The sequence below is a fragment of the Copadichromis virginalis genome, linkage group LG20, assembly GCF_057382275.1.
Source record: "Copadichromis virginalis isolate Kocher_CV1m ecotype Utaka linkage group LG20, C_Virginalis_male_GT1.1, whole genome shotgun sequence".
Classification (NCBI taxonomy): Eukaryota; Metazoa; Chordata; class Actinopteri; order Cichliformes; family Cichlidae; genus Copadichromis; species Copadichromis virginalis.
Window position 1 is genome coordinate 29,094,574 of NC_140637.1, and position 19,007 is coordinate 29,113,580.

Here is a 19,007-nt window from a genome sequence, read left to right on the forward strand (position 1 = left end):
TATAGTATGTAAATGATGCTTTTGGACTGACGCGAAAATGTTCTGCTTGTTTTACACATGCAGTACTAAGCTAACACATTAAAAATACAATCAAAAATAACCACAAGCTGTTAAGCTGTATACATTTACACTGACGAGGGTGGGTGATAAAAGTACACTGTAGACCGTCATGCTTTGGTTTCCTGTGCCTGTCTCTTTGAAACAGGAAACTACACTGTCTGAGCAAAAACCAGCATGTTACATACCCTCTGTAGTCAGAGAGAAGCAGCACAAACAGGAGGTTTCATCGCGTTTTTGGTCTGCATTTTCTGCATGTGGATATCAAACGGAGTCCATAAACGACTTGGTGAGCAATTTTATATATTAATGATAATATTCCACATATATACATAATTTTAGTAATTTATCTATCAAAAAAAGACTTTAGAAAATGTTTCACAAAACCTGCCGAGATTGTAAAAAAAATCTCTGTTCTCTTAAACTTTACAGCAGAAAAGTAAAAATTATTAAACATCTAAGAACACTTTGTCATCGTTTATTATTGAAGATGATTTACTTTATTGGTTTAATTTGTGGACGGTGACTTTCTGCCTTGTTATGCTTCACTTTTGTTAATTTCTTGAATAAGTTAAGTATAAAATCCTAAATTACTCTTTGTTTTAATAAACCAGATGAAAGCGTTTTCTGGAGCAACAACAACGTGTTAAAAGCAGAATCTACTTTAAATGTTTCTGATCAGCTTGTGTTTGCTGTTGTGTGGAACTGAAAGTGGAAAAACTCTGAATGGAAATGTGTGTGTGTTTGTGTTGCAGGAGACAAACTGTGATGCTTCATTTTTGAGAACCATCCTACGCTTCTTTTGATATGACCAAGAAAAATACCAACCTGCCATGATGAATGTGACAAACGATGACTGCAACATCCAAACGCAAGAGTACGAGTATCATCTATTCCCGGCCGTCTACATCCTCGCCTTGCTTGTGGGTTTGCCGGGTAACCTGGCAGCCCTTTTCGTCTTCACCTTTAAGATCACTCACCGCACGGCCTTCAGTATCTACATCAGCAACCTGGCGGTGGCGGACATCATCATCCTTTGCGTTCTTCCCTTTCGGATCCACTACCACATAAACAGGAACAACTGGCAGTTCGGGGACTTCACCTGCCGCCTCACAGGGACTCTCTACTACGCCAACATTTACATGAGTATCTGCTTCATGACATGTATCTGCGTGGACCGCTATATGGCCACGGTGCACCCGCACAATTACCTGAGGATGCGGAGCCCCTGGTGCGCTCTGATTGCGAGCGTGGTGCTCTGGTGCGCTGTCGGAGTTGCCATCCTGGTCTTCATACTCATGGGGCCTCTGAAAACCAACTCAGACAATTCTCAAAACCTCAGTTGTTTTGAAAATTTCGCCAAGATAGAATGGGACACTCGTCTGGGGCCATACAGCATACTGGGCCTCGTCTTTGGCTCCTTGGTGCCCACCATAATCATCCTAGTGTGTTACCCGCTGGCCGTGAGGCGCATTTCCCTGATCCGAACTAGAACAGCCCAAAAAGCTGTGAGGGTCATCTACACCATTCTAGTTATCATGCTGCTCTGCTTCCTGCCTAACCACATTGTGTACTTGCTGCACCTCCTTTACCGCTGGGAGATGATCCAAAACTGCTCCTTTGGCAGAGCCATCTACAACGCCCGGCGGATCACCATGGCGCTCATCACCCTCAACACATGTCTTGACCCTGTGCTCTACTATGTCACCACCAGCCACTGCCACTGGGAGCGATTAAAGATGACATGGCTGTGGGGAGCGGTGAGCCGGAGGAGGGGGGTTTATACCATCGCAGTGAACTGAGGACGGGGGCAACAACACACTTACTGTAAATACAGCTGTAAATAAATAAGACTCTATATAAGTGTCATTATCACTGGACATGTAACTGGAGGACTGCAAAGACTTTTCGATAAAAGTGTTTATTTGTGCATCAAAATAAAGGGATAAAACAGAATTCAAATGGTCTTTTTTTCCTCAAACTGAGTCAATAATACGAAAAAAGCCTCTGTGTGTTACATGTATAAAGGCAGCAGCTCTTTTGTTGAAGTTTACATGTAGACATTTCAGTTTCTCTGCACTTGCATGGAGATTTTAACTAAAAATGAGCTTCTTCTAGTGTGAATGTCCTTTGAGGCTAAAAGTTGCTTCAGCAGATTCCAGATGGAAGACCCTTTTTCAGCAGGGATGAGAGGAAGCTCCCCAGGTCCTCATCCTGACGAAAGATAAGAAAACAAACCAAACATTTTAGGGAAATAAGAAAGTTAGCATCATGTTTGTGCTTGGCACAAATTAGATTTAAGGAAGTAGCTCAGGGGTTTCCAAACTTTTAACCTCATCGGGGTTTTCCAGCCTCATATAGGGCCTGGCTATACATGAAAGTATGATTGGTCTGCGTACAGTTAAGCACAAATAGCCTGAAATACAGGGAATGCACATACTTCTATCAGGTAACACGATGCTTTGCAAATCAATAAATAAAAGCCCCAAATATTTGAAATAAAATTCTCATGATTTTCTTTTGAAGAAGGCCAAAACCTCGTTCACAGATGGAAACCTTACTTATAGGTCCTTAACATTAGAGAATAACACCTGCCACAGATTAAAAAAAAAGATGAAAATAGCAATTAAAAACATAAATTGTTTCTTACTCTGGTCCATCTTATTATGACTAACTCGTGCTAAGCTCCACTGATAAATTACAGTGAATTTGCTCTGTAGCTAATGATTCTTGTTTGTTAACAATTAATCTTCAATTATATTTTATAATAATTAGATTGTTAATTAGACCAAATGAAAAGAAAAATGCTCATCAAAATGTCCTAAACACCAGAGTTGTTCAGTTTTAATAGACATTACAGACTGAAAAGAAAACCATGACATTTGAGAAGCTGAAACAAAAACATGGTAAAACATATTATTTTACAAACTATTTAATATATTTACCATTCAAATGATCTAGTATATGTGTATTTATCCTTTAAACGTCTTAATTTTAGTCAACCTCTGAAGCACACCTCATTGGATTTCATTTCATGGATTAGTAACAACATTCCTACAATCAACTTCGAAAAGACCACATTTTAAAAAACACTCCAAAGGGAATCTAACCAATAATTACATTTTGGATCTTACATTAATACACTGTCGACACATCTTCCACTTGTTTTTTAGAGGGTGGTATCTTCATAGGAATTATTTGGCTTCAAACCTCCCCTGCACGGTTTGATACTTCATCTTTACTGTGTTTTCATAGAATGTGCAAATAAGTCAAATTAAACATAAAATAATATTAAAACAGTAATTTTATAATAATTTTACTGTTAGTCACTCAGGCTTTATTTATATAACACTTTTAAAATAAAATGCAATTTAGAACACTTCACAAGCAACTGATTCATCGTCTATAACTAAGTAAGCGGAGGTTACCACTACAACTCACCCGGTTGAGTTGGTAACCCATTGTACTGAAGACTAGAACCCTTACTGCAGATACCTGGAATTGAGTCTACATGTCTTATGTGCCATTTCTCTTCCATTTGTCTACTTTTTTCTCCGGTTTTGTCCTGTCCTGTCAAAATGAAGGCTAAAATTCCCCAAATCTCCCCCTCCAAGACCTCCTGCACATGATCTTTTGCAATTCATAAATAACATTAATTGTTCAGCGCAAGTCTTATTACACCCATACTTTTCCTGTCATCAAAAGGATCCTTCAGCCTTCTTCCTTGAGGTTCTCTAAAGTTCTCAATTACACCTCAACTACTAATCAAAGAGATTCGATATGTTAAGTCATCAAAAACTGTAAAAATAAAAACTTTCTTAGTTGAACCTGTGCAACACCACTTGAAGTTGCAAGACATAAAAGATATAAGAAAGAGGCATAAAATGCACAGTAGAATATTTTGGTTTTTTTACCCGCTGCTCTTTGCACGGAACGCACAAAACCACAGAAACCTCTTTTCTTCTTTCCACTGTGACGGAGTTTAACAGGCTGGTTTCCCCACCTTCTACTTTCCCCTTATTCTCACTTTCAAAGCCCCTACTCTCATACTGTCCACCTACGCGACTGTTTTCACTCCCCCTGGCTGAACTGCTCACCATCAGGCCTGTGTAGGCACATCTTAACAGAAGAACTGTCATCTCCTGAGCACTGCGGTCCCAATTTTACTTGAGTCCATCACTGATAAGGATCTAGGACAGTAAACCATGATATTTACATTAACCTTTATCAATCTTCTTGCACTCATTGCGGTCACAATGGATCCCTTGTTTCACGTGCCAAAATAAATCACATCTTGCAAATACAGTTGGCCTCGTTCTTGATATGAGCTGTCGGACTGCACTGTAACTCTTTGAATATTTCTGCTGCATGCATTAGTGTGACCCAGCTTTAATTCACTTGTACACCTTTAAAAAAATATTTACAAAATTCACAGTTCACCAACTTGAAAAACTGGAAAAATCCAGATAAAGTTACTAGAATTTAAAATTCCTTAGGAGCTGTACAAGACTATTGGGGGAAAAAAAAGCAGGAAATAAATTATACCAGAAGCAAAGAAAACGTCCCTCACAGAGCTCAGTGACTTCAGATCAGGAAGATTAATGCCAGATTTAGACCAGATCCTTTAGGTGTGTTTTGGTGGTATTTCATAGCGAACCGTTAGCCTCCACAGCCCCACACATACAAACTAACACACACACACATGGTGTTCGACAACAACTAAATCCAACCTTGACTTGCTTCTAATTTTATCAGATGAAATCCAAACACACACTTTTAGTTCTACCACATCACATTTGTTGGAATAAACTTGTGTAAACTTCCCCGAGTGCAGTGAGTCACCAGTTCTATTTAACAGGAAGAGTAAAGTTTAATATCAAACACCTCCGAAACGACTGAGTCTTTAACACTTGCAAAGGTTAACATTTGAGACCAATCTCATCCTAAAACCCTGAGTGTGACATTTACGTGCTCACTCTTTGGACCAGAAGACATCGTGATTTAGAAATGACTTGTAAACACATTTGTTTTGCATCTCCCTTTCTTTTTCTAGCAGTCTTTCTACTTATTGTTTTATTTTAATTTATTTATTTTCTCTAAATGATTTTTATTTCTTTCAAAGAAAAAAATAAAATAAAGCGAGTTTACATTAACGTTTAAGAGGAAACTGGAAACTCACAGGTTGAGGATGAAATTAATGTACAGTCATGATTCATTTAAGAAGAAGGTGCAAAAAGGCATGACCGGAAAAACTCTATTCAACTGCAGCATCAAGAACAGAAATATGACATTTATATTTGTTTTTTGTATTAATTTCAGTGAAGGTACTTTCCATGGCACGACACCCCACCAGAGGTGCAGAAAGGAAACCTTGTTGCCACTTTCCACTGCACTTTGTGACACTTACTTTTGCTTTTCTTTTGGATAGGGCGACTATATTATGTACTGAGCTACAGAAAGCTATCAGTCTAATCATCTTTAGCTGATTTTAGTCTGTGTTAGGTTTGTTTATTGGTAAATTACTACATGTTAATGGAAAAAAAGAAATTATAAACAAGGTTACAACTAAATATAATGTTACCCACAACGAGAATATTTACAGGTCAGAGCAGGTCATCCAAGCCTTTATGTCTTCAAGATCTGCTGTTGTTTAATCTGTAGTTTAAAGTTTGGAGTTGGCTGAAGTAAAATTGTAAATATTTATTATGCTTGAGTTCTGCACATCTAATTCTGTAAGACAATAAGAAGACTGGAATTACCAAAACTTTACAACTACGTCTAATCCACAGAGCTGGAGGATGCTCAAGTTGTTTTTCAAATATCACACGCAACTTCTTTCATTTCCTTAAAATGTGTGTCAGTGCAGCGATGATTTTAGCCACCATTAAGACCACATTTATATTTGTTAACCTATAAAGAAATAGACCTTAACACTACAACTCTCGGGGACTGTCATTTTTACCCCATCCTGCAACTACAGGAGCAGCAAGAAGTTATTTCTTGAAGAAGTTGGTAATTTCTATCTATTTTTTGTAATTAGAAGTAATATATTTAAGACTATGTTTTAGGGGTTTTACTAATGATTTTGATTATTTCACTACAGACTGCAAAGTTACACTGACCAACCTTGTGTTGTTGATGGATTACCTCAGATGTTCCCCAGACTGAAGTCTGGTTCATTTTCAGCATCTTTTTCCTGCCATGTCATCTCTGCTCATCGGGAATCTCACATGAACTTTTATTGAGGGGAAAAAAATCCCCCAGCCTCACTATGCTAATGTGTTTATATATCCTAACCAAAGCTCTGTAGCTAGCCACCAGGTAGCACACCATTATATATTAGTGTCTTCATTTAAGTCCAAAGTGATACCAGAGCTGTGCGTTTTAGTTTTTTAGAAATCCCTCAGTCAGAACATTGCGTATCATCTCGCCTTGAGGCGACTTTTGTTGTGATTTGGCGCTATATAAATAAAATTGAATTGAATTGAATAGATTGAAACAATCGAGCTAACACCCTGCCAACTTCTAACTCTGTTACTTTGTAAATCCTCTTTTTCATGGATGCCTGGATGATAACTTTGTTGTAACACCTGGAAGAGCAGCCGCTCTGATCATTTTACTGAAGATTAAAGAATCTGGACCGTTTTTAACTCTCAGTGATGCCACAGTGTTTGTTTGAATCTGGGAACTGAAGAAGAGTTTGGACCCAGAAAGAGCTAATGACGTCAGACTTAAGAGGTGGATTAGCTAAGACAGCTGGATAAAGGAAAGATTTTTTAAGTAAAGGCTCAATTATAACCTGTTAATAAAGATCAAGCGATCATATATAATCTTCCGACATATTAAGTCAGTATAACTTTTTTAATTGCAATATGAGCCCCTATTTGGACCTCTTTAAAATGTTTAGTACCTCCTCTCAATTTTTAAGTCCAAAAAAAATGGCATAAAATCTCCTGTACACTATATACATTATATCTCATGTTACATGTCTATCTTCTGTTTTCCAGCATCCTGTTGTTCCTTCACAGAATTTCATTGGAAAATTATTTCATATCTCAAAACAGTGATTCAATAACTAGATGATTAGGGGAACTACCAGGCTTCGACTGCATAGGCAGTCCTCTAATGTATCTTTTTACCACCCCACTGTATGTCTATCAGTTCTCTATCTTGTTGCTGTTCAGAGCATTTAAAAGAATAAATAATAACGAAACGCTCCAAAAATAATGTCCATGTTTTCACCTGGTAACTCCAGGAAAGCAGCAGGACTTTGGTGTTGGAGTCTTCGGCAGAGGAGGAGACTTTGATGACGATAGACTCCACGATGACTGTGCCATCAGGGAGGTGCTGGATGGTGTAGCCTTTTAACACACTGAGGCAAAGAAAAGCAAAATGATCTAATTTGATAATTATACTGAGAGAAATCAAGCAGACTTTAGAACAAGCAGATAATAAGGCCGACACATTCGCATTAATCATTAGCTAGTGGCAGACTAGTGACCTCACTCTCACCTCTTAAGGTGCGTGTAGATTCTGTGGAGCGTGTCGGCGTCGCTGTGTGGATCCTGGAGCTGCACGTGGCAGGTGAACCGTAACTGATGCTCATTGAGGCCCAGCTCCTTCAGGGCCTGCTCTGATGATACCAGCTTCAGACTCTGTGTAGTGAAAGCCACAAGGGGGTAATTATCATTATACAGTAAATAATAACTGAGCAACTGCACGCCACAAATGAAAGGGATACAGCTGCCAGTTTATTAGGTACACAGATCTAAAGTTAAACCACACAACGTGATGCAACGTTACTGAAATATATCAAAGCAAGTTCTAAAATAACTAGACACAAAATTGAGTCCTCTTAAAGGTAGATCTTGATCTTCATGTATATTTTGGCGTTTCAAAAAAATTAGAATCTAAAAACATGTTATAAACCATGAAGCTTACGTTTTCCTTCATGATGAGCGTTCCGTGCATGGTGCGAGGTTTTTTGGGATCAGGCAGCGGCCCTACAGCACAGCAAATAAGATACATCATTGTATAAACTGCTACTTGTGGTCAAAATGAACAAAACAGTGAACAACAATACAAGTCCTGCAACAAAGGCTGTCAGTAGGGTGAAGTTCAAGAAAAGTGAGCAAACCTATATTAACCTCTTTGAACTAGAGAGGTGGTCTGCTGAGGAAGTTTCATAGGTTAGTGAGGTAAACTGAGGGTAAAGGGTGTCACAAAGGTAGTTTTAACATAGATCACCATGGTAACTTATGCTGAACATGTAGACTGGTCTGGAGAAGGTTCAGCGTTTCAGTTAGAAGCTGTCTGGAAGCGCCACATGAATTCACAAGTTTAATGATTTCCTGCCAGCATTCTGCCTCTTCATTATTCTTTTATTTGAGGTTCCAGGGCTGACTTTTTCTACTTTATGTTTTTTATTGTCCGTCACCCATTCCTCTGACACATGTCTGACAGATGCAGGCGGAGCTCAATCTGTCAATTCTGTGTAGAATTAGAGCAAAACGGTGCATCAAAGGCCCCTTTTCCATGTGATCTTTTGTGCAGAAAGCCTGGGTTAACACAAAAGGTTGCTAGCCAGTGTTGCAACTGGGGTTTCAGGTATCATCAAGCCAGCAAACACAAAGAAAGCCTGGTTACGTTGAACTTGATTTATAGTACACCTCTCTGGAGGCCAGGCACTATTGCTTATAAAACCAGTGCCATTTTGAAAGGTTTACCAAGGAGGGTGCTTTCACTGAAGAGGCACCTTCTATAACTAGAATGAATGTGGCATTTGTTTGACTTCCTTTATAGTGAATCAAATTGTGTTAAATTGTAGTTTAATGTAAAGAATGTTTATAGCATTTAATGTATTTATTTATTTTTACTGATGAAGTAAAATTGTTAATATTTGCTTCAGTTGAGCAGTAACCTCACTCTGTATTCGTGGTAAGATGAGTTATCTTAATAGAAAATCCTCCCGAGTGTCCACAGTTAGCTCTGTGGACACTCGGGAGGATTTTCTATTTTTGTATTAGGTTGTTCATTTTGGCCTCACAGTTTGAAGTGGTTACTCACAACACTTGGGGATATTTTTATTCCAGGTGGACATTAGAAAGAACAGCCCAAGGCTTATGGGGCAAATAATTCAACATCTAATTGGAATTAGATGTTGAATCTTTTAATATGACAAGTTGTTTTCAAATCTCATGAGCTACAACAAACAGATTGGCCACCATTAATCCCACATTTCACATTTTAGAAAATGAGTACAATGACCATCTGTTTCTTTTTTAATATGTACAGACATACTTTTAGTTTTTGTGCATTTATATATTTTACTCTTGCAGAAGTACTCATATTTTTTTTAATGAATGACCATTTATGACCGTAAGTCTTTTACCTCGTTATCACGGTATACTTCTGATCAGGAACTGAAGATTTACACTTACTAACTCCAAAAGAGAAAATGCACTAAAGTCTAAAATACCAGGAACTGGGACAAAATTCAGCAGTTCTTGGAAATCTTAAAAACTAGGTGACAGTTATACAGTCATAAAGCTGCTGCTGTTGTAATGTCCCCACTTACTTAAATGACATTTGCCATTACCACAGCTAATGTGGGTCACAATTCTGAATGGAGGTGGCACAAAAGGTGAACAACTGTCTTCTGCCAACCAATCTCAGGACAAATAAAGCTAAATCTGAAGTGAAACTAAGTAGGCACATTGCACCTAAACCATTATTACCACAGAAAACAAGTTACCTCCAAGAGCCATCTCCCTCTTCAGTAGGTTTAGTGAGATATCAACGGGAACGCTAGGGTTTGTGGTCACAGTCGTTGTCTCTCCATTAGCGGGCATGTAACAGTCGATACCTGTCATTAAAAGAAGGGAAGCATTAAATGTGAGCATGTTTAACTGATTTTAAGCTTTACTGATGAGCGGACGGTCTGCACTCACTGAACTCCTGCTCGATCTTCCCCTTTAGGAACTCCATTTTTACCGCCTCTCCGTGCACGAGCAGCATGTTGCGAGGCTCTGCCATGCGAATGAGCTGCATGATTCCTTTGGCGTCTGCATGTGCACTGAACGACATGTACTCAACCTGCAGCTTCACATCCAACTGTAAGAATCACAGAGAGATTTAGAGGCAATGTAGAGCGTTGGCTATGCTGATCAGAGACCTTACAGGATATTAAAGAAGACATTATTGCCTTCAGGTGGTGCAACTAAGCTTAGTTTAAAAAGTAGGGCTAGTTTCACAAAAATATTTAAAAGAGGTCTAACCCAACAGAACAATCTTTCTAATGCAACTTAGTTTCTTAGGCTAATCTAACTTAGCTTACTCAAAAGCAATAAAGAATGGCTCATTTAACCTAAAAAAGACACATTTTACTTCCATGCTAACTTTAGGAATGGTAATAATGAGTGACATTTATCTATAAGCAACAGTCAATAACAAAACAATAAAAACAAAACTTTTGTGGAAAATGTTATAGGTGTATCGTCCTTGTAACAGTGGAATTCTTCTAAATGATTGACAGTTTCTGCAAAGATAAACAGATAATCAGTAAGATACTGCCACCTCGGCAATCATTTTTTTCACCTTTAAAAAATAAAATCTTATTTATGACTATGCAGTTTTCTGTAATGGATGAATTTAGGTATCTATCTGAAGTCTGACTATTTTGTTAAACTAAACTATAGTCAGTCAAGGTCTGCTGTTGTAAAACCAGATACATGACACATTACCAAAAAACTTATTGATAATAACCATAACAATTAAAAACTAAAAATATATCACATTATTGTTGTTTTTTGGTATCGTTTTCTAAAGGTCGAACGTTACTCTCATACTAGAGTAAATTATTTTCCAAGAAAAGCGAGAAAACACACATTATTAAAAAAATTGCCATTAAAGAACAAAAAAAAACAACCCAAAAACAAAACCCCGTCATTAACAGGAAATATTTTGTCCCCTAATAACTGTGTAATGATGTGACAGGGCTCATATGTAACACAGCAGGCTTCATCAGTCTATTAAAGTGATGGTGATCTGTTACTCAGGTCAAGGTCACTTAAAAGTTTATGTGGTTTAAACCTTAGAGCTCAGTACATATACTATGCACATGATAGTGCTGTGCCATATAATATTCTCTGCAATAATACCAGTATAAACCTTTATGGGATATAAAAGTGTCATATTGTTACGCGTTTACATTATCTGAGAAAATCTCACAGATGTCTGACATCTGTATCAGCCCCGTGTCCACTTCCAAGGACAATTTAGTAAAAAGGGAGCTACTTCAGCGATCTTTAACAAAGCACAGGGGTTTGTGGAATACGTAAGGAAAGTCTTCCTGCCAAAAGCGAAAACAACAAACTTCTTTCACCCAAATAAACGTTATCGTTATAAAAGCTACCGTGGATTTTATGAAGGAACACGAGGAAGAGATGCTAGCAGGTGGTGATGAACAGCACCGAAGTAAACAAATGACTCAGCCAAGCAAGAACAAACAGTGGATGGAAATTACTGATGCGGTTACATGGAGCCTCGATCCAAAAAAACATCGACCCAAGTTACGACACCCAGGGTAAAAAATAATTTTCAATTTCAGTTTTATTATGTTGCCATGTTACACTTTTCCACTGAAAACACTACTACTGCTTTGTGCTTTCATTTGACTTACGGTGTGTCTGTCTATATACTGCTGCACCACTCTATAATGCTGCTGCTGGCACCTTGTGGCAATATCTTCACACTTTGAATCAGGTAGTCTATCATCAGTGACAGGCGCTAAATGGAAAAGGAGGATGGAAAATGCCCTTCATTTTTTATTTATTTAAATACTGCCACCTGCAAGCTGCACTCAAACAAATGTTTTTCTCTTTGAAAGTGGTATTGCATATTTCCTTCAAATATTGCGATACACTTTTGAGGCTATATCGCCCAACCCTAAGATACGGCACAGACAAACATGAGTGTGGCCCAGTAAAACTGTCTTTTCATGCTACTGTTGAAGGTTTTGTGAGAAAAACAACTGAAATGAAAGACAGACGTGCAGACAACAGCATTAGCCACTACACTCACATGTAGTGCGAAGTGGTCAGAAAATATAATTGTGTGCATGCTTGAAAGGGACCATAACAAGCTTCAGATGTTTTTTTCCCCCAACATACATACATACATACACATATATATATATATATATATATATATATATATATATATATATTTATCAATAGGCCAGAAAGAACAGGTACATGTAGAAGCCTTTTTGTGTAAGGTAAAACTGACCAATTGCCTTAAATATATGCAGACTAGCGGTGGTTATGTTTACAGCTACTGGCCAGAGGCCCATTTTGAGCCTTTAGTGGTTCTGTTAGACAGAGACAAGATAGCAAGTCCGGTTTTTAATCTTTAAGCTAAACTAACATCTTCCCAGCTGTAAATGACTATTTAAGTGGTAATACTTGCTCATCTAAACTCTCCTCAATATAATGGAAAATTTGGAATCACTCATTTTAAGATCTTTGCTACAACCGAGTTCACAGAAAAATGAGACTGGATGGAACGACTGAGGAGGATGTGAATAAACGATGTGACTTTATCTGCTCACCCCCTAATTTTTTTTTCCATCTTGAGAATATAAAGTAAGTCTTACCGTTGCTCTGCCTTCCATCTCCAGTTTCCTTTGCCCATTTAGGATTTTGTGACCGATTGTTCCCTGTACACAGTAGCCAGGCATGATAACCTAAAAAAAAACAACACAAAAGCACACCTTTTAGGTTTTAAGTGTTACAGATTTCAAAAACGCTGTCCACTTCCTTACAATACTCACCATGTTCTTCTCATTGCCAGCCCATTTCTTGAATATCTGCAAAGACTGACCTGCATGCAACATACCCGGTGTTGCAAACACCACCTGAAAGTGTCCACATTATTTTACTTCACTGCACTTTGACCTCTTCAGTGAGAAACTTCGCATACTTTTGATGTACAATGGGACTCACCATAGGACCGGGATTATCGGCGTAGGAGCGATCAAAAGCCTTGATGTGCTTAAATTCAAACATGTTTCTCTGTACAAAGGTTTTTCGAATCTTCTGATTGGTCCACGTTATGAAAAGCTTGTAGTAATGATTGGCTTTCTCTGTCAGTCCAGTGGAGAAGTAGATTGGGGCCTTCAGGTTCATTCTCTCCCTGTGTGGTGAGAGGGGGCAATTAGAGCGTCTGTCCAAAGAGCCAGTGAAGAAGTTAATGTGCCACATTTATTCTATCAAGCTTAATAAATTGAATACAGCTACTTTAGGGAGCTGTCCAGACAAATATCAGCCCTTTTTGTATTGTAATCATGTGCAATTACTCTACACTGAAAGGACTTTTTATTTAATTGGAATGTCAACAATTATGTGCTAGAAAAATTGCCTTTATCTGATATCATTCAGCCAGAGAACAGACCGCGATTATCTTCACGCATCACTGTCTTTGCTCTCTTCTTTCTAGCTTTCACAGAGACTTCCTCCCTTTTTAATAGAACCCATACAGCAAACAGAGATAAAAGGCACACTTGCTAATGCTTCTGAAGAGTCTTTTAAAACAGATCTGTACCAAAATGTTTCCAGCAGGATGCAGAGTTCTTGTGCTCGACCGAGGGCGAAAACTGGAATAAGAACCTGGAAGGTTGGGAAGAAAAAAAAGATCTTAGAAAATATATAATACTAAGATGAAGAAAACCAGACTACTCGCAAAAAATGCAATATTCAATAAACTTTAACCGTTACCTTTCCTCCTCTTTCTATGCTTTCATGAACTTTCTTCAGAAAGTCCCGCTCTCTGCACCTCTTTGAGTCACGGATGGTGGTGGCGTATGTAGACTCAGAGATGAGGATGTCTGGGCGACACTTATCGATCCACGCGGCACTGTGAATTTACAACACCAGCATTATGAAACTGTCACAGTCAAAAGCTTGGAAAAACCTAAGAATTAAAAGATGTTTTAATTATACTTTTCTATTTTTTAATTAGGGAATAAAACTAAAGACATCAAAACAAATAAATGAACAAATGTGGATTTATACAGTCGGCGCTAGAGGTTTAAACAAAGTGTGTATTTAATGTATGTGTAGAAAAAGTTAAGGCAATGGACTTAAAAATTCTCTCTAATGGCCAGCTATACAACCCAGACATTCAATGTCCAGGAAAACTTTCTTTTCTTGTTACTGCTGAATGTCTTGTAAGCTAACCAACTGAAACAAAAAGAGAGACATGCAGACAACAACATCACCCACTCATCTATGCTATTATCTTGTGGTCAGATTATGTAATCATATGCATGTCTAATAGTGACGCTGGTGCTTTCCTCCCTTATATATGTAGTTATTAGGCCACAAAGATACATGCACAGTTGTTTTTTAGGTGAAGGTAACAGACATTTGAATCATTTTGAGCTTTTTTGTACTGCTGCTTATGCTAAACTAAGACCTTCCTGGCTCCAGGTTGATATTTAAGTAGTACTGATTTGGTCATTTAAACATCCTTGAAGACAGTGGAAAGTCTGGAGCTACATCTTTCATAATCTATGCAACCCAATCCTAAAGATTACATTGCTTTATACCCCTTTTGACTACAGCGGGGCTTACACTTTACAAAATAAACAAGCTGTACTCAGTAAGACTTTAAGCTAACATAGAAAGGTCATAGATCAAGTGAGCAGTAAGTATGTGTGACTGCAATACATTGGTACAGATATATGCCCTTTAGTGCTGAGTAACAGACTAAAATAGTAAACTTTCGTTGACCAAAACTGAAGCATAAACATCTTGGACAGTCTGTCCCAAACAGGAAGCCATAATATTTCAAGTTCAATCAAAATGCCGTGGCAGCCGTGCCATTTTTAAATATGTCACCAACAGTGTCCCTCACTCGCCTGTAACTAAAATCTGACATTGGGACCCATTCGACCGAAGTCATGATTCTGACTCAGCTAATGCCTATTTCTTGTATTTCTTAGTCCAGGCAGTACTTCTCTTCTAATTAGTCTCCCTCAGTAGTATATACACAGCGTCCTCCCTGCAGCTTATGTGGAGATCTGTCGCTGACTGAACTTTGGGAAGCATTGATGTGCCTTCTGATCTGAGCTGCTATTAATTGGTGAAGTCTGAGCCCCTAATGAACATTTTCTGCAGCAGAGGTGACTCTTAAGTCTGTCTCTCCTAAGGCAGTCCTCACAAGAAACCGTTTCATCTGGGTGTTTGATGTTTAAAAGTTGTTTATATTTTCTGGTCTCACTCACCTTCATGTCTTAAATACTTAAAAGTGACTTTCTGTTCACTTTACTTGTTTGATTAAGGGTTGCTTTTAATACCTGCAGCGGTCAAATAGGGCTATTTACCCACTCACCCCTCTGTTGGGGATCCCTTTCCATGAATGACTGCATCAATGCAGCATACTGTGCAAGTGATCAGCTTGTGGCACTTAAGCTCATCTGCATGAATAAGGTATTTCTCAGCTTCCTTTCTCAAGTCATGTAAGTTGGCTGGCCAATCAAGGACAGTAATGTCATGATTAGCAAACCTTTTAGTAGTAGTTTTGGCACTGTGGTCAGTTGCTAAGTCCTGCTGCAAAAGGAAATCTGCTTCTAATAATACATTTACCCTTTAAATAAGCTCAGTGAGATCCCAGCTTTGATTTTTTTTTTAACACTGTTTAGAACAAACAGACCGGCCTCTATTGAATATTGAAATTTATTACTGAAAACCTCCCCATATAGTTGAATAGTTTAGTACAACTAACACGTTCTTTAATAGTTTTTATGTTTTCAGTTGCTGTGTTGACCCCTAAAAGGGTGTAGTCAAAAGAAGAAAAGGATTCAAGCTTAAAAAAGAAACAGAATTAATAAAATAAAGCCATGGGATTCCAAAATTACAGCTTATTTTTCAACTTCTGATCATTTTTTTGATCCAGAAGTTATTTTATTTCGCATCGCTTGTGAAAAAAGCAATTTAACGGATGTACAAGCCATTAATGGAGGGTCAACCTCAACACGCAAATTGTCAGAAGAATAAAATTACTGAATGAAAGCAAGAAAGAAATACTGCATCTTAGGCTTTTGCGCAGATCAGAGTTAGGATTTTAGGAACGACTCAAAATAAGATTTTAAGAAATTCAAAATGGGCACTGGCAGTCTTAAATTTGTAAATGTATGATCTATTTTTTAAAGAGTTAAATAACTAAAAGAAAAACCTCAAACAAGTAGGTTCACTTACCCTAAATGCCTGTCCGGTGTCATGTTATAGTCACCCTAAAATAAAAAGAAATTATTCTCAGATTGCACTTGATAAATTCACCTACTGTGACAGAGTGCACACTTGTTTACACTCACAGTGTAGACCACAGACTCTGATCCCACTTTGATGTGAACCATAGCAGCTCCCAGGACATGGCCTGCATAGTACGCCTTGATCTCCAGCTCATCATCCACCTGCCACCAGCACAAAACAGCTTGAATTGCCATCAAAAGAGAAGAAGCAGCTGGCGCAGAAGCAACTATTAGACATGTGTGCGTGTGTGGTCAAAAATGATGTCAGCACTGCACCTGGACAGTCTGGTGCAGGTTCAAAGGAATCACTTTCTTCATGCAGTCCTTGATCATCTGCGAAGTGAAGAAGTTGGTTTCTCCCTTTTTGTCAACGGTGATCTTCCGGAAATCTTCCAGTAAAATGGGGCAAATGGCTTTGGTGGGATGGGTCATGTAGATGGGTCCATCATAGCCCACCATCTCACTCATGTAGGGCAGAGCACCACAGTGGTCCAAGTGGAAATGGCTGAAAAACGTAGAAAGGTGTACTATGTTCCACACATGGTTGAGATTATTTAAAAAAAAGGTGCAATATGAAGAACATAACAAATAAGACAACAAACCTGATGATCAAACAGTCCAAGAAATCTGTCAGACGCCCGTTCTGTGTTATATAAGAAAAGTCTGGGAAACGTCTCTGCAATGATAAAACAATCTGTTATAGGACTGTTACTGAATGGAAATCATCTTCTTTCAAAGGTAGAAAACAGTGCATTTAAAAAGGAGAGTCTCTTTCTTAGAAGGACTGTTTCATAATAGCTGTGTTTAAAATGCATTCCAAGTCAGAATGTACAGAAATACCAGCAGTTTGCACAGAGAAGCCCAGCCCACCTCTGCCAGCTTGGTCATACCTTTACTGCCAATGTAAGCGTTGAATAACAGAGTCCCACGTCACTCAGTGTCTGGGTATTGTGAACTGTCATTTAGTGCGCAGACACAAACGATAGTCACTGTGCGTTCCCTGACTCAAAGCTGCAAGGAAGCAACCCTCTCATCCATTGGGGAAAACCTCAACGTACAGGTAGGGAACACAAGCTGTCTGCTCTCACCTACTGTAGGGCAACTCAAGAGGTTCCATTGCCTGAGCTACTCGCTGAGGTGAGTCCAACTATATCAAGTTTGAATCTCTCATCCTCACACACCAACTCAGGCTCCTTCTCCACCCAAAAAGTGATGTTCCATATACCACAAGCTAGTTTTGGAAACCAGGGATCGTCAGACCTCAGACCACCGTCTGATCCACCAACCCCCTATGGCCCCTCTTTGTCCTTTTATTGCAAAAAATTTGATGGTAAGGACTAAAGACAGTCCAAGACAGTAACAACTGTGTTATACTGCTAACACATCATCGGTTCTTCGAAAACATCCCGCTGACAGCAGGCTAACACAAAAATACGAAGAACCCAAAGTTATGTTCAAGCTGAGTGAATGCAGACGCAGGCCCAGCAGGTAGAGCCTGATCTTCAACATGTAACGAAAGCATTGATGAGCAGTCAGACTCTTCTCTCTATCTTCTTAAGTAGAATCACTGTGGTGACCCCCTTTAAGCCGATTTTCAATTTTACTTTGTGTTATTGTTGATTTTAAATAAGAAATATCATTAGTGTCCTCATTAGGATAGGTGTTTGTGTCAGTGTGTGGGACTAATCCTAATGAAAATCTTAACTTCTTCAGACCTGCCTCCTGTCTTTTTGTCAGCAGATCTCACTACAGTCTTGTAAACCTTCCCAGTGTAAAACAGCCTAGTTGGTGTTAACTTTTGCTGTCATATTTGAAACACTTCTGTTTCACTTTAGAGTCTTTTATTTTGCCAAAGTCTCATGTAGGGTTTTGATTTGGGATTCTTGTCAGTATGCTATGTGCAGGGTGCTTATAACTACCAATAAGATAAAGGAAACCAATAAGGGTAAAAAAAAAAAAGAAAAAAGCTTTTGCTATAACAAATGCATTATGTCACTCACATCATCGTTGTAGCCCATGTGCATCCCACAGTCCAGCATTATGTTTTTGCCTCCGATGGAGACGAGGATGCAGCTCCTGCCCACATCCTGTCCAGCACCTTGGAAAGGCAGGACAGAAGATAAAAGTTCAGAATTACACTCCTTTAGTAATGGTAGTAAACACACAAGTGCGCAGCGGTAGGATTTAAAGGCTAAGTAGCATCACCAAATACAAACAAATCCCGAAGTGGTTTCTTTTCATAGCAAGGCAAATACTTAAATAGATCTTAAAAGTTTTCCAGCTCATGTACAATATGAATGTTGACGGAACCGAGGCGCTAGCTAGCTAGCATCTGTACTCACCGAGTGGCGTTACTTTTATTTCAGGCATGCTTTCTCATTGGGCAGCCTTTTTTTATATACACAGGTAAATGACACCAAGGTTACCTAAACGTCCAGGCTCTGTCAGCTGAAAATAACTTCTGAATTATATAGGAAAGTTTATTGTGTGTAGCTTTAAAACATGCAGCTAATATTATGCACTGACTTTATTTTTTAGCAGCGTTGGGCTAACACGCAAGACTTCCGGCCAGTGCTTTCACAATAAAAACCCCTTGCTACGAAAGGCTGCAGAAAACACAGGTGGAAAGGTTTTGAAG

General features: G+C 38.6%; 2 protein-coding genes across 2 annotated transcripts; one reads left to right on the plus strand and one right to left on the minus strand.

Moving 5' to 3' along the window:
• Window positions 1-263: 263 nt before the first annotated feature.
• LOC146685069 (lysophosphatidic acid receptor 6) lies at window positions 264-1,999 on the plus strand. The gene is made up of 2 exons (XM_085443989.1): window positions 264-346; window positions 813-1,999. The coding sequence occupies exon 2, from the start codon at window positions 891-893 to the stop codon at window positions 1,857-1,859; it is 969 nt and encodes a 322-aa protein (XP_085300115.1). The 5' UTR covers window positions 264-346; window positions 813-890; the 3' UTR covers window positions 1,860-1,999.
• ints11 (integrator complex subunit 11) lies at window positions 1,960-18,929 on the minus strand. Its single transcript, XM_085443988.1, has 17 exons — window positions 18,712-18,929; window positions 18,370-18,467; window positions 16,972-17,045; window positions 16,646-16,874; window positions 16,433-16,531; window positions 16,317-16,351; window positions 13,833-13,971; window positions 13,660-13,724; window positions 13,062-13,251; window positions 12,890-12,973; window positions 12,713-12,802; window positions 10,008-10,170; window positions 9,812-9,922; window positions 7,999-8,060; window positions 7,570-7,712; window positions 7,300-7,429; window positions 1,960-2,271 (listed from the first exon to the last, which is right to left on the minus strand). The coding sequence occupies exons 1-17, from the start codon at window positions 18,737-18,739 to the stop codon at window positions 2,206-2,208; spliced, it is 1,806 nt and encodes a 601-aa protein (XP_085300114.1). The 5' UTR covers window positions 18,740-18,929; the 3' UTR covers window positions 1,960-2,205.
• Between the last annotated feature and the right edge of the window lie 78 nt (window positions 18,930-19,007).